The sequence below is a fragment of the Argopecten irradians genome, chromosome 10, assembly GCF_041381155.1.
Source record: "Argopecten irradians isolate NY chromosome 10, Ai_NY, whole genome shotgun sequence".
Lineage (NCBI taxonomy): Eukaryota > Metazoa > Mollusca > Bivalvia > Pectinida > Pectinidae > Argopecten > Argopecten irradians.
In genome coordinates, this window is record NC_091143.1 from 23441569 (window position 1) to 23465119 (window position 23551).

Consider the following 23551-nt stretch of genomic DNA (forward strand, 5'->3'; position numbering starts at 1 on the left):
TGCACCAAAGGTGAAATAAATTATTTTATGTTATTTTTGTGTTAATTAGGCATATATTTACACGATTAAACACCAATTATTGTTCAAATGATGAATATCATTTATTCTCTGTCGGCGGTTGAGCATCTTTAAAGAAACCTCATCTATGGACGACACTTAACATGCACTGCATTCATACATATGTAGTTATATGAGATATAACATACCTTCACAATCACAATACTTAAAACATAATAACACACACCTTCAGATTGATAATTTATTTTCCTCTTCTATGTTGACATCAGAAGAAAAAGAAAAATCCACACAAATACAATAACATCATTAAATTAACTTTACAGTGGTGCTTCACATTCGTTTGATCATAAAATGGTAACAAATAAAATTAAAGTTTAGTGATATTGCTACATCGTAGTGATACATGGTTACAATACGATTTAGATTAGTGGTTACTGCATAGAGGGACAACTCAATTAAATGGAACTGGTTTATAGAACAGCTGGATGAGTAGCTGTTAAAATGCTAAACAATAATTGGCGGTGACTGTTCAGAGAACAACCAGATTAAGGTGACTGGTCAGGTAACAACCATTATGGAGTCAGATGAAACAACCAGATTAGTGACGACTGGTCAGAGGAACAACCAGATCAGTGGTGATCATGATTGTCAGAGGAACAACCAGATTAGTGGTGACTGGTCAGAGGAACAACCAGATTAGTGGTGACTGGTCAGAGGAACAACCAGATTAGTGGTGACTGGTCAGAGGAACAACCAGATTAGTGGTGACTGGTCAGAGGAACAACCAGATTAGTGGTGACTGGTCAGAGGAACAACCAGATTAGTGGTGACTGGTCAAGAACACAGATAGGAACAAAGACACAGATTAGTGGTGACTGGTCAGAGGAACAACCAGATTAGTGGTGACTGGTCAGAGGAACAACCAGATTAGTGGTGACTGTAGGTCAGAGAACAACCAGATCAGTGGTGACTGGGAGGAACAACCAGATTAGTGGTGACTGGTCAGAGGAACAACCAGATTAGTGGTGACTGGTCAGAGGAACAACCAGATTAGTGGTGACTAGTCAGAGGAACAACCAGATTAGTGGTGACTGGTCAGAGGAACAACCAGATAAGTGGTGACTGGTCAGAGGAACAACCAGATTAGTGGTGACTGGTCAGAGGAACAACCAGATTAGTGGTAACTGGTCAGAGGAACAACCAGATTAGTGGTGATCATGACTGGTCACAGGAACAACCAGATTAGTGGTGACTGGTCAGAGGAACAACCAGATTAGTGGCGACTGGTCAGAGGAACAACCAGATTAGTGGTTGTTGATTTTTAAATTGTGGATAAAGAAGTGATGACTACATAGTTTGTCTGACAACGAGAGAAGCAGCAGCATAAACAACTATATATTGGTGGTGACTTATTGGAAGAACAAACAATATAATGGGGGCTAATTACAGGGATGATCTGCATAAAAAACAACAACTTAAACATTCCAAACAAATTGCACGTAAGATATCACATAATATATTGATATAATATAATAAACATCATACATTTTGGTTGTACTTGAATGGTTTGGCTTACAACAACATAACAAAGTACAATTGTTAAAAATAGATTTACTAAGTAACAAGCATTTTTATTGGCTTAAAAATATGTCATCATCTCATGGCGTAAAAAATGATGTTTTTTTGTAATACCATCTCTATAGGGATTGGATTTCGCTTTTATGTTAACCATGCTTGTATGGAGCGATTCCTCTAAGAATATATTCTATGAGGCGCGTATGAAAAACAACAATTAATATACACTTAATGTTTCGTCAAAATGTAAACAAAGCCATGTGTCTCTTTTAAAAAAGTACCCCCTTTACGTTGCATAGAACATTTTCATACGCAAGTTCAAAGTTCAATGTTACGTACCATACAGTTATGGTAAACAAAATCGGCTAGTATTTACGTATAGTGAACAAGCCTAGCAAGTGTAAATATATTTGTATGAAGCATCAGCATAATGATTTCATAAAGAAAAAAAGAGTCCTAAAAAAATTGAGTGTGTACTCTCATCACATTACTTTTATTTTTCATTTACAGCTGATTATTGTGTTATATTTCCATGTTGACATACAAAAATCTATTCAAATAGGCAGATAATTTCCATTAACAAATGAACGGAAATGAACATTCCATTCTTGTATCCAACATTAGAACATTTTTGTACAACGTTTGAAGTTCAGCAATACATATCTCTAATCAAACAATATAAAAGTGTTTTATATTACTTTTGCCATTTTAATGAAAATTAAACTTTTTGGACTTTTAAATAATTTGACAGAAGTCGAAGAAAATATATATTGAATTATACAGATTTTAAATCCTCACTGACAAATTCAGGTGAAATATATTGCATATATCTATATCTTTATTATCACAGACTTTGCATGCAATGTATAAACAACAAAGTTAAAACTTACTAGGCTAGCTGAAAATATATCATATAATTATACGCTTTTCATTTATTTGTGTCTGTAATGTAACTGTAATTTATAATTTCTAAATACATGTGTATGCATTCATAATCACTACTTCAATTTGTATCATTATAGACATTTTACATATTTTAAATAAATTGTTGAGATTTAATGATTCAAAAGAAAAGTTCATATTTCATTAGAAATTAAGAATAATTAAAAGCCCATAATTATCATCCTAATATATGAAATGTTATTGCATACATGCATAATTTATATTTATGATCAAATATCAAAATTAAAGCGGCATGATCGAAATGATGCCATAAAGAAAGAGTAGGCTGTATGAGTGACCATTTGAAGGCTTTATGAACTACTGATAATAGTATGGTAAATGGTCTTATCAGCAAGTCTACAAAAGCATCATAAGGTATGTACATGTATATCATGATTGGAAACTTTACACTAATTCGTATTCATACCACGGTTCATAATGTTGACACCATTCAGGCCAACAAGAGTGTTTAATAACAAAAATAAAAAGTTAACTTTCAAAGTTTAACTCAATATGTGGGTCATTCTTTTGCTGATAAGAATGCCACTGATTGATACACCTTATCTAACTTGGCGTCTCACAGCTGTCATGCTTTTTGTTGTAGTGTGGACTTGCATCATTTTCGACAGCAGGATTCTGTGTCTACAAACATCAAAATTAAAAAATACTCATTAATACAATTGAATCATGCAGGTATTGTATACTGCAGGTTGATTAAGTTGAAATCAAAGAATATCGATAAAGATGTCTTGATAAAACCAGAAAGTCAAATGCTTTCTTTACACAAGGAAATTTCATCCAAAAACATTTTTTCTAATAAAACTATTTTCACATTTTTTCAAATTCAGCTAATAAAACAGTTTAGGGATTAAATCATCATCAATTAGGGGGAGATAATATACATATAGTATTGCAATACAACTGAAAAAAAAAACATTAAAGGGAACAATCTTGTATTTAATCAGAATTAAGCAAAGGGGAATAGGGGAGATAATACTGCGCTACAGTTGAGAATTAAACCAAATAAGGGAAAACGCTCAGCCATCCGAGCCCAGCTAAACCTACTTGTAGACAATCTAGTATGCCATTAATTGAACAACTGATATAGGAGAAAAAATTTTAATACTGTACTTACTTTCCACCATTGATCACAGCCGTGCCTCGATTCGCTGACTTTAGGAAAGCTTTCTCAATCTTCTTATTGTTCTCCTCTGAGTAGCAGGTCCAGCCTCCGTATTCATCCTTGTACTGCCAGGTAGCTATCACATGCTTTTCAACCTCTAAAATAACAAGGTATAATATTTTTAGGATTGTTTGAGGTTTTTATTATTGCTAACCCAACATAGCATGACAATTTTTAACATCTTACCATCTAGATAGACCTGTATACCAAATAAAATGTTCCAATGACTCCTAGCAATGGAAAGAAAAATAAGCCCAAATTTTTCTTAAATTGGGTCAAAAATAGAGGAAAATTGGGGTCAAATGTAGGGGTCAATGATAAAATGTACAAATTTAAGCAACATCCTGTCTTACCTAGACCAATGCACCAAGGCTGAAATTTACATACCTTATAATTAGGAGATACAGTCTGTAGAAATATTTTTTTTCTAAATTATAATAAAGGTCAAAGACTTAATCGATAGCCTAGAACTTACCTGCTGCTCCTGTATCTGTTTCCATACTTCTGTCCTCTGATCTCTCCCCTGATGTGACAGTGGGCGTCGCCCCAATGTTTGGTATATTTTGTCTCCCTGACATGGTTGCAGTGGGCGTTGCCCCTATATTTGGTATATTTTGTCTCCCTGACATGGCTGTAGTGGGTGTCGCCCCTATATTTGGAATATTTTGTCTCCCTGACGTGACTGTATTGGGCGTTGCCCCTATATTTGGTATATTTTGTCCAGTAGTGGAGTTTCCTTCTGATTGGCCAGGACCACTCTGACTAACACGACTACTGTTACGATCTACCCTCAAACCTATTATATTGTCTGTATGTCTAGTTTGGTGTGACACATTTGTAATATTTTCACCATCATCTGAAATCATGATAAAAGAAAAAAATGACTATACACTGATATGTTTGTATAAAGGTAATGTCATTTCTGTCTTTATGTATTACAGAGTTATCTTTCTTTGTAGTGCTATCTTACTAAAGCATGCCACTAGAGATTTAGCACAAACCACCCACCCGCGTGTCACATTATACTGACAATGGACGAAGAGTTTGTTAGTAAGGAGGACCACCAATTTACCAGAATTAAACTAAGACTAGAAGCACTTGTAGACAGGTGTAGGGATTCTGCTATTATTAACTTCCACGATTGCAACCCTTGATGTCTATAGACATTAAATGTAAATTGAATACATTTCATTCCCCTGTTGGACATCAAACAACAGGTTCGGTGGTGCAAAAGAGATATGGAAGGTGAAATTTCTGTAAGATGAATTATATACTTCAACAGGGAACTTTCTGTTTTATTCTATGAAGAAGGTACAATAAAGAAAGAACATCTAATGAGACTAATATATACAGACCAGTAAGACTAAGAATATGTACTTCTAACTCCCGTATGCTGGTCTACAAAATGCCCAGGTGTCTGTTCCAATGATGACCTACCTGGCGGTTTTCCTGAGTGAGGCAGGTTGTTTTGTAAGTTGTTATCAGGAGATATTTCTGATTGAGTCCTTCTAGAGGAATACTGGTCTCCTGAAGACCCGTCTATAGACCCTCTGGGAATCTTTTCAGAGTGTCCTGATATTGAGGATTCAGAGGGAGTGATGGTTTCTACTGATGATGTATTCCTTTGATTAAGTCTATTTAACTTTGATATATAGTCCTCCTCTTCCATCTCTTCGTTCTCTCTTCTTCCTGTTTCTCCCATTGTAGCACCACCTGAATCCCCACCTGGTGCACCACCTGAGTCTGTACCTCTAACACCACTTGTGGCTCCTGTACCATCACCTGATCCTCCACCTGTAGCACCACCTGTTGCCCCGAAAGTGTCCCCACATGTGGTGCCACCTGTGTAAGAGGCCTGCATCATCATAGCTAATTGTTCAGATGGGTCACTGAAAATAGATTTAAACTACATTTATTATTTTATCAAAATAAGACAAACTTCATATCTGTCTCACCACAAGAAGTGTTGATGAGATCGTTTAGTACAGTTACTGTACAAGATTTTTCTTCTGTGCATGTCAAGATAAAATAAAATAGGTCATAGTAACCTACTTTTAGTACATATGACACACTTCCTCATGCAGTGTAACATATGTGACCATATACGACATTCCACCTTCTATCAACATAGGGGATATAAGTATACTTGAAATAGATCAAAGTAAAATGTAGGTATAATATAATATAGGTCACAGTGACCTCATTAATGTATATGATAAAAGCTCTGCCTAGCTTTACATGAAACCTACAAGGTCCAGTGACAAGACAAGTGGGAGAGAAAGACCAGAGAAGCTAATTATGTGCTGTCAGAGTATAATGGATAGAAGGAAGGGATAAATGCATCCAAAAATAAAGCCAACAAGATTATTAACAATTTGCAAAAGAACCAATAGTATTTCAATTTTTCCAAGGAACATTTCAACAGTACATTTATGCTAATTTTTCCACCTTACAAAATCTAACAACATGAATGACAAAGGAGAGAATTGACACATACCATATCATAACTTCAAATTTGTTGTCACAGCCATAATTGTGATCAAGAATTTGTTTGTTTGGCCACCGCACCTGTAGAAATAAACATCAATGAAAAGTATCAGGCTCAACTCAGATTAAAGTTATAGAGTCAAAGTATCAAGGTTTCTTCAGGTTTTATTAAAATATCACAATTCACATCATTCAACAGTAATCAAAATGACAAAATTACTTATTTTTGTGTATGTAGTCATCTTGCGCAAAGAGCACAACAAAGATAATTGTATATGTATGCTGGGACCAAATAGCGTTTTCAAATGATGTAGCATGGTGCAGAAAATGCATTTGATCTGATGTACAGGTGGTATAAATTTAAGGTCATTCAAACATAACCCTTATGGGATGTTGGCAGATCCTCTTTTGAACAGAGTGAATATAAGGATCTGTATTTTAATCACATTGGCATCAGTAGCACTTCAAACATGCCAGGTAGATGATTGGGATCGAGGACAATGTTAGTGTTTGTTTTTGATTGAATATAGCATGGAAAAGTGACATTTTATTGTGATTGTACTTAATCTATTACCATTTCAAACTACTGTTTCAGTACTTCACATTAGTCTATGCACAGAAAAATATCTGATTATTGAAACTATCGATAGTCTGGCGTATTATCGGCTAGTTGAATTTTTCACTGATTAATCCAATTGAGACGCATACAATCCCAATATATTGATAGTCCAATGTAATAGTATACCCCTAATACCGTATTCTACCCAACAAGCGGCCATGGCGTATACAAATTGAAAAGAATGAAAAGGTGCTAATAGAACGAAATTGTATAGCAAATCTATACATTTTTGTGTAGTTTTGGTCTTAATTTATGCCTGGGCAGTTGAAATCAAGGCCTCTAAATGGGGAGGGGCGCTTATAGGAACATGAGCGCTTATTAGGTCGAATACGGTAACTATAATCATCACTTCAGTTAATGTGTACATTCAGGAACACTTACCAGTAATGTTTTGTTAGGGTACATATGTATCACACTCCCAAAACTACCTTCCCCACCATCTATGTTGCCTTTCTGCCAGTCAGGACCTATACAAAGGAGAAGGTACGTTAAGACTCGAATATGGCCCCAAAATTAATTCTCCAGTAAAGAACAACATATTTTGCAATATAACAGTTCAATACATTTGCTAACACATTACATCCCGAAAATATCCCGCATGTGCCAATTATATTCACTATGACATCATCAACATGCAGTTAATTTCCCGCCATTTTTCACAAAAATCCTTGAAAAATCATACTTTTTGAGTGGTTTTCTCTAAAAATGAATGTGGCCGCCTTCGTGGAGCAGAAAGAGATTTTCACAGAGATTTATCCATGCAAAATATAAAGTTGCTCCCAGGTGGCGGCCAAATCCATTTCAAGCCTTTTCTAACCTAAAGATGATGAATTTCTAGCAAAATTTGGCGAGAAGAGGAAAATCATCAATTTGATGATGTCATAGGTGGAGCACATCGTGTACATGGTTATAAAAAGTTATGTTCTGATGAATGGCAAGTATGAGAGTATTTATTGATGTGAAATTGATATTGATCGGAGTTAATATTTTTCGGCCTGAAAAATTAAGGCCAAATACTGGTCCTATCATATCTACTCCTTTAGTAATCAATATCTTTGTATCAGATGATGTTATCATGTTATTTTTTTTTAGAATAATTTAATATGAATTTCTATTATAAATAAGTTGGTGAACAGTACACCATATTGGAGCAAGATTTTAAAGTAACTCACATATGCTATGATGCTTAATTTGTATATATAATATCTAAAGCATGGTACTTAAGGTAATCTAGAATTTTACAATAATTTGGTAAAATGCTATATGATACACACCCCTTCTGACCATACATCCTATTTGGATGGTCTCCCCTGGATTTAGGATGCGAGGTTCATCAACTGGTATCACATCAAACTTCCCATTTTTACCACAACAGTACTGGTTCCTGTAGCCACTGTCCCAAATCACCCACAGCCAACCTGGAGGTCAATAGGCTAAAGGTCAAATAGCTAAATATGCATATGAAGGCCATAGCCATCTTGGGTTTTACACTGACATGAAAACATTATAACACTGAAAGGAATATCTCAAAACAATTTCAGATCAATTTTACTGCTGTTTATAGACCATGAATTTGAATGATCACAGATCAATCATCACTCTCATTTTTTATGTAATTAGTCCTTCAAAACCTTACCATTAGATTTAACAACGACACATTTTATCATTAGCCTTATAGCTCACTAATTAAATTTCATCAACAGACATGTACATTGTAGCTCACTATATGTAAATCATAAAACGGACAGACACCTAAGCTTCTCTGTTTGATATGCCAAGGGTTGCACACATTTATTACATAAAGTGTCTACGTATGTACGAATGTAAATAAGTTCTAATTTAAGACAAATTTTAACTACACACCATTTTGATATGCCTTTCTAGTCTATAGATGAACTAAATAAGCCTTCAGCGATCGCAACTAATTATAGCAAATGACCAAAGGGATCATTCAGACAATACGCATAGATATTGTCCCTTTAGTTTATCTGTATGTTCTAAATGTGTTCATTGTTTATGTTTTTGTGTACGTCCATGACCGTCCTTACATGTAATTTTATTTGACATGTTCTTCTTGTGTCTTGACAAAGGGGCAGATCGCCTTGAAAATTCGACAATCTTTCGTCCACACTGTTAGAATTACTTCTTTGCCCTATATATCATAGTTCACTAAAAGACTAACTGAGTGATGGCACATTGCTTACAACAGTAAGCTTACCATGAGACTTATGACTAACTGTATCAAAGATTACTGTAAGACTTATATTGGCTCACTATAGCAAATCTTACTGTTAGACCTATGGCTCACTACATTACAGCTTCCCATTAGACTTATGACTCAATATATCAAAGATTACTGTTAAGACTTATATTGGCTCACTATAGCAAAGCTTACTGTTAGACCTATGGCTCACTACATTACAGCTTACATTTGTACAGCTACTTTTACTTTGACTCACTATATCAAAGATTACTGTTAAGACTTATATTGGCTCACTATAGCAAATCTTACTGTTAGACCTATGGCTCACTACATTAGTACAGCTTATTTAGACTTATGACTCACTCAAATACATACTATAGCAAATGTTGCTATGCTCACTCATACGCTCTGATACTTTAAGACTGTTATATTGGCTCACATCACTTTTATAGCAAAGCTTTGATAGCAACTTACTGTTAGACCTATGGCTCATACATTACATTACTAACTTATGACTCACTATATCAAAGATTACTGTTAGACTCACTATAGCAAACTCACTATGGCTCACTACATTACAGCTTACCATTAGACTTATGACTCACTATATCAAAGATTACTGTTAAGACTTATATTGGCTCACTATAGCAAAGCTTACTGTTAGACCTATGGCTCACTACATTACAGCTTACCATTAGACTTATGACTCACTATATCAAAGTTACTGTTAAGACTGTATATTGGCTCACTATAGCAAAGCTTACTGTTAGACCTATGGCTCACTACATTACAGCTTACCATTAGACTTATGACTCACTATATCAAAGATTACTGTTAAGACTTATATTGGCTCACTATAGCAAAGCTTACTGTTAGACCTATGGCTCACTACATTACAGCTTACCATTAGACTTATGACTCACTATATCAAAGATTACTGTTAAGACTTATATTGGCTCACTATAGCAAAGCTTACTGTTAGACCTATGGCTCACTACATTACAGCTTACTTTTAGACTTATGACTCACTATATCAAAGATTACTGTTAAGACTTATATTGGCTCACTATAGCAAAGCTTACTTTTAGCTATAGCAAAGCTTACTGTTAGACCTATGGCTCACTACATTACAGCTTACTTTTAGACTTATGACTCACTATATCAAAGATTACTGTTAAGACTTATATTGGCTCACTATAGCAAAGCTTACTGTTAGACCTATGGCTCACTACATTACAGCTTACCATTAGACTTATGACTCACTATATCAAAGCACACCATTAGATTTGCTCATATGGCTCACTACACCAGAGCTCACTAATCAAAGTTCACTAATAGACTGTTTGATGACTCACTAATCACAACAAAAGCTTACCATTAGACTTATGACTCACTACGGTCCCTGCCATATTAGAGTCCTGCTGATCCCAGGACCAGTCTGGACCTCTCCTCACCCTCGTCCCCAGGGGTGGCATGTCACACTCCAGCTCCCGATGACCTTCATCATCCGAATCACTCTCATGTTCAAATGATTTCTCAAGGTCATCAACTTTACTGATAATATCTAATATGTCCTCCTGATATCAATGTAACAAAATTAACTTTAATTTATGATATCAAATAAATCAGAAAATTAAACTCAGCATAGACCAATAAATGATAATGTTTAAAATCTTTTCACACAAAAGTATATTTCCCAGTAAATGTACATGTATTTGATTGAATACTGTAAATAAATTCATAATAATTGGACCAGTTGAGCTAAACTTTTCTACATAAGATTTGTCATTTGCAAAAAAATGAGCATTCATTCCAAAATAATTGTATGTGGAAAGACATTCAGTTGTCATGGTTACCAACCTCATCCTCTTTAGTAACAAATGGGTCTTTACTGGCGACACTGGTCAGAATAAGTCTGTTGGCTTCTGGGTCTTTTAGATTACCACCAGTAGCTTCCTTGATAAGAGGCATCAACTTCACAGCAAAGGCCTGGTGTAAAAAAGTTTATATCATCATAAATATATTTTAGGATAAGCTAGTAGCTTCAAAGTCAAATTATTAACATGAGTGCAAAGAATTTTCCTCCTTCAAATGAGCAGGAACAGATAAAATGTTGCCAATATTTCACTCCTTTATACCCTTACAAAGTTTTTAGGGTGTCGAATGGGCTTATCCAGCTCTCCCATGCAGTATCGCTTTCCTCCAGTTATTTCTGCAACCTGTTCCATGTATCTCTACAATGTAAAAAAAAATCATTAAATTAAATTTGATCTCATTATAATTGCTTGATCATTATGGAAGCTAATTATTATGGCCTCAATTTCTCTAAACAAAACGTGTCAAAACTTTAAAAAAAAAACTTTAAGTGAAAACTTGTGTCATGTTATATATAATTCAAGTCATGTTACAGTTTTTTTTTCGTCCTTATATGCAGAAGAAACATTTTTATGTAAAAATTGAAATCTCCCCATAGCTTCATCTCAGGTGACACCAAAAATTCCAATCACGAAGATTTAAAGTAAATTTTGATTTATGTAAAAAGATACAAGTTTGTGATCCTTTTTTTTGACAAATATTTGAATTCACCAATTATGGCATTTAATAAAAAGCTGATTATGAGTATTTTGATATAATATGTGGGTTTTATTATTTTAACATCCTATTAACAGTCAGGGTCATGTAAGGACGTGCCAGGTTTGCTGGTGGAGGGAAGCCGGAGTACCCGGAAAAAAACCACCAACCAACTGCCCCACATTGATTTCGAACTCGCGACCCAGAGGTGGAGGGCTTTTGGTAATATGTCAAGACTTCTTAACCACATGCCCACCAGGATAATACAATAAAATAGAAGAATGAAATTATGAGATACATGTTATGATCAATATTTTAATGTCAATTTGAAAATATCCTAGTATCATATTTCAATAATATCAATTCAGAAGACAAGTAATATCCTTACAGTAGCTAGTGCACATGTACACTAAGTTTATAACAGATTTTTCCTGATAGTACTTACAGGGTAGAAATCCCCGACTGGTACATAGGACACTGTTACCTTCCTCGATCTGATTTCGTTTGTCACCCCCAGCATAGTGTGTAGCACCTGTAAAAGGTCATGTAAAGGTCATGTAAATATACTGTTTATTTGTTGTTCTTTCTTGTTTTTATTGTACCAGCTGTAATCAAAGGTCATAGGAATACTGTTATCAGGCAACTTGTCATGGGAATACTGTTACCAGGCAACTTGTCATGGGAATACTGTTACCAGGTAACTTGTCATGGGAATACTGTTACCAGGCAACTTGTCATGGGAATACTGTTACCAGGCAACTTGTCATGGGAATACCGTCACCAGGCAACTTGTCATGGGAATACTGTTGCCAGGTAACTTGGTTTTTTCCAAGTTATAGCTTTAGTATGGTATAAAATGGAGACTTACAATGTCTATAACACTACAATCTTTATAAAACCATCAATTATATCAAATTTGTTGTAATTTAAGCTTCTGTTAATGAAGCATTGCTACATCTAGAAAACACCAAATCCAACATGGTCATGTCTAGGAAATCCTCAACATGTTTAATATGACCATTGACCATTATTATAAGTGTACATCTCATGAAAGAAGTATAACGCTAGCTTTGATCTCAAATTCCCTATATGAACCTTGACCTTGTGATCTTAGACTCTGCATTCTCCTATCATTAACTCTGATCTGGTGTCCTATAAAATTTTCATCCCAAAAAAAATATTTTTTAAAGAGTAGGTACAAAAATTTAAAATAAATAAAGTACCATTAATTAACTCTACATTGTTTTTAAAAACCTATAATAAAAGAAATAACTTTGTGTAATATGCTACGATAACTATGCCTTTGTACATTGTAAGCAGCATCCTATTAGAGAATTGAATTTGTGAACTTAGCTAGACTATGAACTCTCCTTACACTAAATATGACATGTATTAAGTGACATTTTTAACAGCTAGACCATGTTCTCAATAACCCCTGCCTTCATACCTCGTAAGAGAAGTCACCCTCCAGTGGAATGTCATCCCCAAGCAGTCTGGATTCCAGCGTTGCTCGCCCATCCGTGAAGACGCAGATTCTGGTACGCTGAACAAAGCCTCCGACAGTAACATTATGGCCTGCAAACAAACGTCATTATTGAAACAATTAAAACATAATTTAACAATGTGAATTAAACAATGTCATAATTCATAATGAACACACTTGAAATCATGCATATACATATATTTATGAATATATACATGTTATTAAAAAGCATATAATAAATATTATAAATTAGGGTCACCAAGAACATCTAATATTAAATGTCCAGAATTGTTTAAAGATGCTCCACCGCTGACAGATGGTATTTTTTCACTATCAAAAACAGAAGCAGACGATTAAGTACTTTTCTTCAGTTACAAAAGTTATTTACTTTACACCATTACCACCATTGAAAAGTTTTAGCTTTTAATTTTACTTTAAGTTACAAATATGAAAAATGATTAACTGCATCCCCAACAAAATTGGTGGCATTATATCCTATATGGAATGAAATACTTATTTCGCAAGCACCAAAAGCAAAATAAATCATTTTATATTATTTTTTGTATTGATTAGACATATATATACACGATTAAACACCAATTATTGTTCAAAGAATGAATATCATTTATCCTCTGTCGGCGGTGGAGCATCTTTAATTTAATTTTAAATTTAAGTTTTTTTTTTTTTAATTATAGGAGAAGATATATGAAAATAAATATGATAATGCCCAACCATGGACACCTGAAGGCCTGATGTCTAAATATGTTACCATCAGCTTCGAATTCTACACGTCTGAGTCACGAGTTCAAATCTTATGTGGGGCAGTTGCTAGGTATTGACCGCTTGTCAGAGGTTTTTCTCTGGATACTCCGGTTTTCCTTTACCATCTAAACCTAGAATTTCCTTAAATGACCCTGGCTGTTAAACATAAACTAAACAAATCAAATCCAACTGTATTAGGTTTAAAACCCATATGAGGTAGTTGGCAGGTACTGAATGTAAGTCAGTGTTTTTTCTGTGTGTAACCCATGGCCAGCTTTCTTCCATCTCCATGACAGAGAACGTCCTTAAATGAGAACTGTTATTTGAGGAATAATTTGATAAAGTCCAATCAGTTATACATGTATGAGGAAGTAGCTGTGTGTTACATACCATGTCCTATTGAGGCAGCTGTGGACAGGAGAAGGGCCGCAGTCAGAGGGCTAGTCCCTCCTGAGAACAGGTTTCCTAAGAATGGAAAACGAAACAAATAAATCTTTCTGTAAAATTGTGCAAATTATGAATTCACTCAATATACCTGTATTAGTCATAAAACTAGCATGATTTTTAATGCTACATTAATTCTTGATATCAGGATATTAAGATGTATCTCAATATCTTCTTTATTCCCATCACTAATTAATTTGAAGTATACCTAATTTTAGTCTAATTCTTTTTTTTATCCTACAATTTTTAAATAGAAAAATTATAAATAAGTGATAATTCTATATGACCAAATATGTTACTATATTGTGATACTTACTGACGGTGTCTCGGAGAACAGAGTAGTTGTTGGTGAGGTGATGAAGTACCGCTGTCTTATGACCAAATGTTACAATAGCTATATTAGTCTGGTAGCCCAAAGACAAATTTATGTTCTCTGTATCTGTACAAAAATCAGAAACCATAATTATAAGCATTGGATTCCATTCAATATTTTTCTATTTGAATAAGTGAATAAGAGATCTTTTATCTTTTTTTGTGTGTTTATTTACTATAAGATACGTACTGACCATTAATATATAGTAGGGCTAAGGAAGGCAAAGTCGGTAAAATGGATTTAATATACCTAGTTTAATTTCTTATGAAATAGAAAAATAAAATTTCCTTTCAAAATCGCTCTGCATGTGAAGAAGTTAATGTATAATATTACAGGAATATCCTAAAATGTTCTCCCGGCTGGATATATCCGTGTTGAAATTTCCATGCAGCCTAGCTCGCTTTAAATGAGTTAGGCAAATTTATTTTTAGCACTGTGCTATATATACATGGGGCTTTTGGTAATTTTAATAGTAAAAACTAGACAACATATATAAGCATGACTTGACAGTCGTTTTGATATGTAAGGACTTTTGGCAAACTAATGTACGTATTTAGACTTGTTTTATTTGCAATGAGAAACTGACCGTTAATAAATTTGAGAACCCCCTGGATCATGTCTAAGAAGGGTCGTCCCTCCATACTCTGAGAAATATCCAGACACAGCACGACATTTGGACCACGCCCATAAGGAGCAGTTGATTCAGCACCTGTGGAGGATAAAGCAAAATGCCTGAATATTCATAGATTTAAAATATGACTCAATTATGTGAGTACTTGATGAATTAACTTGGCTAATCCTATAACAGGCTGTACATAAATAACTGTCACCAATTTCTTGGTATTCAAACCAAATGCTTAACATCACATGTATCATGGGATAGTATAATTCTATTCTGATATGTTTTCAAAAATGAGAATTTATTCATACAACCAACAAATTTTCAGTGTTGGCATGGGAATCCAGCCACATTAATGTATGTCCATACTAAAAGGTCTAAACAAAAGTTTGATGATTTCTGTGTTGGCCTCGGTAAACCAGATACTGATATCCATACTAAAGGGTCTACTGCCTGGCGACCAGTTCTCGCTGAATACCAATTCTTGCCATCGCATCTGTAGCTGTATGATAATTACCACTCAAATTACGTCAATGAAGTTATATTCTGTTAGAAGACACTTCCTTTGTAATTTATACAAAGAATTGTCTGAAATCTATTGTGTGATCATACAGATACACATGCGATGGCGAGAATTGGTACTGAGGGCGAGAACTGGTTGCCTGCCAGTTTACTAACCTTTCATTATTTCTGCGTTTGCCTCTGTAATCCAACTGCTAATGTCCATACTAAAGGGTCTAGGAATACTGCTTGGTTCTTTAACCATATCTATAAGAAATGAAAGTTTTTGAAAGTTGAATGTTAATATCAATATTATTATTTCAAACAATATTGGTACTTTAAGGTAGCTCCATACTTTTGGGAAAACCCATGTCATTTTTTTCTAACAGGTCTTATTTTCTTGCATTTTTCATGTAGATTTCAAATCTGTAAAGATAAATGGGTGTTCTCGAACTTCTTTTTGAGATATTTGAGCTTGAAATATACCATCCATGCAAATTTGCTGGCCGAAAATAGAAAAATTCATAAAATTATGTTTTCTGTAATATTAGGGTGAATGTAGTCTCGATCCTGTTGATTTTTGTCCTAAATTTCTAACGATAGAACAATATACAAAACTCTTGTATTTTTACAAATGCTAACTAATTTTTGTTATTTTCCAGGACCGTTTCTATACGTAATTATCATGTTTTGCCATATTTTCGCCCGTAAAAAAATCAATGAATAGGCCAAAAAGGAAATGAAAACCCATGTCAATTTAACAATATTTGTATATGATATGCCCAAGATAATATATTTTTCAAATATCATATAAAAACATGGGGTCCTCGATCAAAATTTCACAATTTTGTAAGCTTGAAGTTTGTAACTCACAACCCTACCCCCATTTCATCCAGTGCTAAGATGGGTCATATTTGACTATTTTTTGAAAATCATGCCGCAAAAAAACATTCCACATCAGTTTATATGTTTTTGTGATAGTATATCTGGTTTATGTCTGTTTGTTGTTATGATTTTCTCCAAATTTTGTGTTTAAAGGAAATCCGTATGCGATTTTTTTAGAATTCCGGAATTTCGGTCCGACCGGGTCCCCTCTTATCATTCATAGTGACGAACTGCACTTCCGGTGTTTGAAAATCCATTCCCATTTACGACAGGGAACGCAAAAACTTCAGAGATAGCATATAATTTTCACTTCACTGCTTTTATTTTATTTATTTGATGATTTTAAACATTTAATATTATATGAAGACAATTTTCACCTATTGAAAAAATATCAAAGTGGGATGTCGTGGCGTATCGGAAACAATTCTGGAATTCAAAATAACCTCCGCAACTTCCGGTATATCGTCATATGAATTGGCGCGTTTTTCAAAAGTATGGACCTACCTTAAAGCAAACCAAAAATGCTGTTAATGCACATCCTTGTTTGGACCCAATTTTTCATCATCAGATGTTGGCACTACTGGGAAGGTTATTGGGTCATCGTTATAATATAGTGTTATAGGAATATTTAATTTAGAATCTAACAAAAATAATTGTCTTACTTGTGACTTCAGTCAAAGTATTTCTGAACTCATTTTGGATAGGCACTTGTCTAGGTGGTCTCTTACAAACTCTTGGTTCCTTGGACCTAAAAGGAGAGTTAAAGTGTATATATCAATGCATCATCATACAAAAAATATCAAGTGACATATTGTTAACAAAATTACAGAAAATAACGAATAAATAAATATATAAACAAATAGATATATAAACAAATAGATAAATAACCAAATTATAATCTAAATAAATAAATAAATAAATAAATAAATAGATAAATAAATCAAATTCCATGAAAAAGAAACACAGATTTCGGATCATTTGAAGTATACCTATTAAAGTAAATAAATACAGTTTCTCCTTCTTCATCAGGAAACACAGACTTAATTTATTAAGTCATGTGTTTATAACGATTATCCACACACATTTGGTGTTTTTTGTTGTTGCTATTTTTGCTAATTTAAAGCTTTCTCAGAGGCAATGCCATAAAAAATCTTACTTTGCTGTTCTCACATGGGCTTCACTTTTTGTTGTGGTTCTCACATTTTGGTCAGCTTTTTCATCCTTCCTGACAAATTGTGACCTCTGACCTTTTTGATCATTTCCTGTTTCTTTAACTGAGGAAGCCTCAGATGGTTTTACCAGTCCCCCAACCTTCACCCTCTTTGCTTTAGACCTTTCTCTGACAGCTCTCTTTAAAACTTTAGATGATATTTCATCAGTACAATTAGCCCGATTATCAGTTTCTTTGGCAACTATAATACCATGGAAACCTAACTCTTGGTTGCTAGGACCAGCAGGAGTCGTTACTTTGTCTGTCATTGGTTTGGGCAGAGTGTATCTTTCACTAGAGTCCTGAAATAAATGTGTATAGAATGCTATTCATTAACATTACACTAGTAGCTTCATCATGACACTTAGATACACATTTCCATGAATATCAGCTAAGTTCTTTAGGTTTCCTTTTTTTTAATAACATGAGGTTTGATCACTTTCATGAAACATTTATATAGAGAAGTAATGTGTTTGAAACTGTCATTGAGAATTCTAAACTAGATGACTAACATATGTATTCTATCTATAGTATTGGGAATCGGTTGTCAAATCATAATCGATGATTGGTTTAGGACCACCTACTTATTATCAATTTTATAATCAGATTCCATTTACAGAAAACTTTCGTATATCTATATATTTAATCAACTTTATAATTTCTCGGAAAAAATAATTAGAAATATGAACCAACATTATGAATTGATGCAATTTTTTTCCAACACTAATTCTATCTGTGTATTCCATTAACAGATTTGTACAAGTTGTTTGTTTACTTGCGAATCTGATGCAATCTTCAATGAAACCATCTTTACAATTTTTGCAATTAATTGAACTCGCACAATTGGTTAGTGTCATGAATCTCTTGGATCCAAGATGGTGGATCTGAGATATTTCGTTTGTCATGAATTATGTTCAAAACAAGACAGAAAATGTTCTTGTTCAATGATTTTTTGTATATATTATGTATTTCAAAATTATGTAATAAGTTAAATGCTTTTATATCCATTTTATTTTTTCAGACAGGTAATACTTAGTAAATGTATTTATATTCTATAATAAAAACTTATTTTTTACACAGTTAATTTTTTTTTTAAATTACCACCATCTTGGAAAAATCTACACGCATTTCATTAGATGGTGCTGATCTAATTCTGAATCAGTACAAATCTAATAATCAAATATACAGCACAATTGGATACATAAAACACTTCCTACTGTCATTGATTATAGAAAACTCTGATCCATCCTTACCTCCTCCATTTCCTCCTCAGATGTTGCATCAGAACCTGTACTGTGGCCATTTTCCCCCGGGAGATCCCCCAGGGCAGAGGACAGATGGGAAACTTTCTGTAGGAGTACTTGTATAATACCCTTTAATTTCTTGATCTGTCCATCTCTCTGATCAACACGTTTCTCCAGGAAGTCTACACAGTCTTCTAGACCTATGATTATACCACAATATGATAACAACAATGCACTATATATGTCAAGGTACATTAAATTCTTTGAGAAGGATTATTTGGCCTGACCTATATATGCTCTAATTTAAAGAAAATCAGATTCAATGTCTATTCAAAATCAAGTTTCATGTAAGGTTGAAATCAGTCAAATCTTATAAATTCCATAAGCTTTATTTCTCCAGGTACTTTGTATATCTTACATAATTAAACAATCTATTAAAACTACATTCATGCTAATATATTAAAGTGAAAAGATATTACAATTAACATATCAAAAGATTGAAAGTTATCACTAAACATTTATTACTGAAATGAACTTATAGTTAATATGAAAATTAATAAGTCAACAGCATCTTACCTGATACTTTAGCTTCAGATTCTGCATACATCTTTTTATATCTCCTAAAGAACAGACAAAAATATTTGTCAATTGTCAAACTACTTATATTGTCTATCATAGGAATTATAAACATTATTATCAAGTATAAATTGGTACATCAATGGCAATTAGATACACAATTCTTCATTACCTCTAGATCTGCAGTCAGGACTAATTTACTAAAACAAGACATGTCACCCAAGGGGCCAACTTTAACCCCCTTCCCTGCTTTGTAATAACTCTGAAAAAGGTGGAGGTATTTTGTCCCAAATTGAATTAATGCACAGCTATCCTGTAAAAGGATTATTGACAATAAGTTTAGCTGAAATCCCTGCAATGGTTTAGGAGGAGTAGTCAGATGATCGCTGTGTCTACAGACTGACATATCATCCAGTCACTGGCAGGGTAATATTATAAGACTCTTTCATATGTGGATATGAAGGATAGGGATATTCTACCCGAGGGTCACAAAATGTAGTAAAACCCGAGGCTTGCCGAGGGTTTTGCAACATTTTGTGATCCCGAGGGTAGAATATCCCTATCCTTCATATCCACTTATGAAAGAGTATTTTTCTTTCATACCACGACGTTTTACTGCAATTTTACAACTATAATATCCCGCCATTTTGAAATAAATTCGAAGAAATCCACGACTGGAAGTCAATTTCCATACATGAAAAATTACGTGATATTTTCAACACAAATTCCGTTGCTTGCATCTTTTATAGTAAAACCAGTCAATTTTGTGAAAAAAAAATGTTTAAAATTTTACCGAGGAAATAGAGATTTTGTTGACGCCGTGACGTCACGAGGCTTTATTGCATGGGTAGCCATGCAATACAGCCTCAGGCGACATGAGTGTATTGCCCTAGACCAGCCAGTATTACACGTGTAGGTATGAAAGAAGTAAATGTCATATGTATTTCTTAAATAACAAAATGTCAGCGGTTGTAACTGAATGTTTAACTCTAACCTCAAATAGTACGTTCTTAAATATGCTTCTAACAAAATAATTTCCTTCGCTGGTCCCGAGAGATTCTCTGTTTTTCCATTTATTACTATGTCGTCATTAAAACACTTACTGTTGTTCCTCTGTCAGCCTCTTCATTAATCTCCGGTTTGATACCTTCAGATCATTTACATAACTGAAAAGTGCCTGAAACTGGATACAAAACATGTTTTCAACTATAACATACATAATGTAATAACAGAATTTAAATCACTATTAATTAAGATAAGACAATTTACTATTGTTTACTGTAAAACCTGTCTATAAAGAATTCCAAAGGGACAAAGTAAAATAGCATTTATTGTTTACTAACTTAATACAAAGGTCAAACTAAGTTGAAATTGCATGACTGTTTGGGACGCAAACAAAGTGGTCTTATTAAGCAGCTGGTCTTTATACAGAGGGGGCGATAAGCAGGTTTTACTGTTAAAGTATATTTCTTTCTGGTGGTAAAGTTGGTATTAAAGTGCAGCTGCAGAATTATATTTACACCATTAATAGATGTCTTTTACCTCATTATAGGCATCCTGTAGCGTTGGGGTGAGGCCGTTAACAGTAGCTACAGGTCCACGATCTCTCTCAACCAATGATGAATCACTGTCCTTGTCCTTATATTCACAGTTATCTCCCCTGTTTCCCCGCTGACTAGATAAACTGTCAGTGTTTTCTGTTGTGTCTCCAAGAGGAAATATATTAGATATATATCCATTTGAGTCCTGCCAGCTCTCCTTACCTCCTTCTTCAGAGAAGACACTCGTCATATTGTACATGGATTTTTGGAATGCCTCATCATCGTCATCATCATCCTCGTCAGATGTGTTGAGCTTGGCTGCTTCTAACTGTTCCGTTGCTTCCTTGGCTATAGCTATAGAACCATCATGATTTCCTGGTTCATTACTGTTTTGTTTTAGTAGAACTGTGTGAACTTCTATATTGTCTAGTCCTTCTCCCCTCTCTGTGGGCTGTACAGGTGTAGACATTTCTGACATTGTGTTTTCTGTCCCTGATCGAGACAAAGGTAAATTGTTATTGTCTGGGACCTTTTTTATTTTCTCTCTTGGTTCGGACATCTGATCCACAGATGTACCTAGCATACTAGACACTTGACTATGTCCACTTTCAGGTGGTTGTGGGGATTCATGCTTTGATTGTTTTTTGGAATTGTCCTGGCCCATCCTCGTCTTGGTCTGAGCTACAACAAATTATGATCTGATCATTAGGACAGAATATGTGTGATTCCTTTGAATGATCTAGGAACCACCTTATCAGGGTGTGAGTTATGATTTATATTGTATTCTGGATACATTGACATCTTTCTGCATATATTTAGTGTATATAATATATGTATTAATGTCATTCACAAATTGCACAATGTACCGTAAGTGATACCTATATAAATTCATCACATACCGTATTTGACCCATAAGCACCCCTCCCTCTTTTGAGGCCTCAATTTCAATTGCCAAAACTGTATAGGTTTGCAATACTTTTATCTTATCAAAGCTGACAATGCAAGTTAAAAATTATTAAAAAGAATTTCTAAGAAATAAGTACATTTGTATTTCAAGAATCTTTTATGAGACATTCCCCTGTTGAGGACGTACAGCCAGTTTTGTTTAACATTCGAACAACTCACCAACCCCTATGTAAAGCGCATAAATCGACACATGTGCGCTCAGTCATGTACATATACACCTAGCAGTCTACAGTGTATCACCTACAACTAGGTAAACATGCCCTCACCTATAAAACTATATGGGGCTTGTTTTAGCAAAAAACATGTCAACTCCTCTAAGCCGTCATTTAGATGTTTGTCAAATTGAAATTTGAACACAAGTGAAAAGAAATCCAAACAATAATAAGTTCACATATTTCCACATATATCATGGTGCTCGATGCACTCAACTGACCACGTACATGTGACTACATACATATAAATGTACCTGTCCCAAAAGACAACAACAGATACCATAACAAATTAAAATCCAGTACGGCATAATACACCATAAATGGGCCACACTGCAGACATGCAGGCTACAAACAAGACTTATACTAACTACAAAACAATTCACAAATAATAGCCTTCAAACACACATCACACATTCATACTCATCTAAGCAGATCACAGAACCAGACACACTCTAGATCTGCAGCATTCATGAATTCAGACAAAGCTGTTGCAATTCAAGGACACACTTAAATACTCCTCTTCCTCACAAGCAGTAATGCAATGAAATGTTCTCCTTGTTTAACTGCTTTACTCCTTACAGAACACTAGGTCGATCATTGATGACCATGGAAGCAAATCGAAACGAAAAGATGAGAAAATAAAAGCAAAGAGTAAGACCTAAAGCCATTCACAGTCATACAGAAAATATATAGGTGTTAGGCAAATAAAGCATCCCTTACATTTGAAAACAATTTTGGGTTAGGGCATGCCTCGACTTCTTAGACGTCGCAGAAAATTCTAACACCTCAAAAGTACAATAATACATGTATTTCTTCAAATGGGATTTCTACTTTCGTTTTGACTAGAATTTATTTCCTCTTCCTATTTTTAGAAACTGCAAACCTGCATTACGTCATTATCATAATAAACATTTTAAAAAATCAAATAATTTTGCATTTGATGATTAATTCAATGACATAAAGATTAATCAAATAATTTATGATTTTATATTTTGACCATAAAGTGGCATTTACCAACCTCTCCATGGCGGTCCCCTTGAAAATAATATACCCCGTTAATAAAGTCCGTATCTATAAACTTAGGTTAAATAAATTTTAGTGGATCTAGTTTTTTTATCATACACTTTACATTAGATT

The 23551-nt window shown here is 34.2% G+C and overlaps 1 protein-coding gene across 1 annotated transcript; it reads right to left on the bottom strand.

The window, feature by feature from the left end:
* Window positions 1-1137: 1137 nt before the first annotated feature.
* LOC138333424 (uncharacterized) lies at window positions 1138-22961 on the bottom strand. Its single transcript, XM_069281794.1, has 23 exons — window positions 22943-22961; window positions 21238-21917; window positions 20799-20878; window positions 19696-19739; window positions 19129-19319; window positions 17822-18177; window positions 17328-17413; window positions 15958-16047; window positions 15247-15369; window positions 14604-14726; window positions 14234-14308; window positions 13046-13173; window positions 12044-12130; window positions 11172-11261; window positions 10888-11016; window positions 10403-10604; window positions 8099-8242; window positions 7206-7291; window positions 6216-6286; window positions 5156-5607; window positions 4194-4574; window positions 3671-3815; window positions 1138-3177 (listed from the first exon to the last, which is right to left on the bottom strand). The coding sequence occupies exons 2-23, from the start codon at window positions 21898-21900 to the stop codon at window positions 3096-3098; spliced, it is 3828 nt and encodes a 1275-aa protein (XP_069137895.1). The 5' UTR covers window positions 21901-21917; window positions 22943-22961; the 3' UTR covers window positions 1138-3095.
* Between the last annotated feature and the right edge of the window lie 590 nt (window positions 22962-23551).

Coding starts and splice junctions, on each gene's coding strand:
- LOC138333424 (XM_069281794.1), bottom strand. CDS start 21,900: ATGGGCCAGGACAATTCCAAAAAACAATCAAAGCATGAATCCCCACAA. Junction 16,048..17,327: donor TACTTTGACTGAAGTCACAA/GTAAGACAATTA, acceptor CATTTCTTATAG/ATATGGTTAAAGAACCAAGC. Junction 14,727..15,246: donor GGTTCTCAAATTTATTAACG/GTCAGTTTCTCA, acceptor ATTTTTGTACAG/ATACAGAGAACATAAATTTG.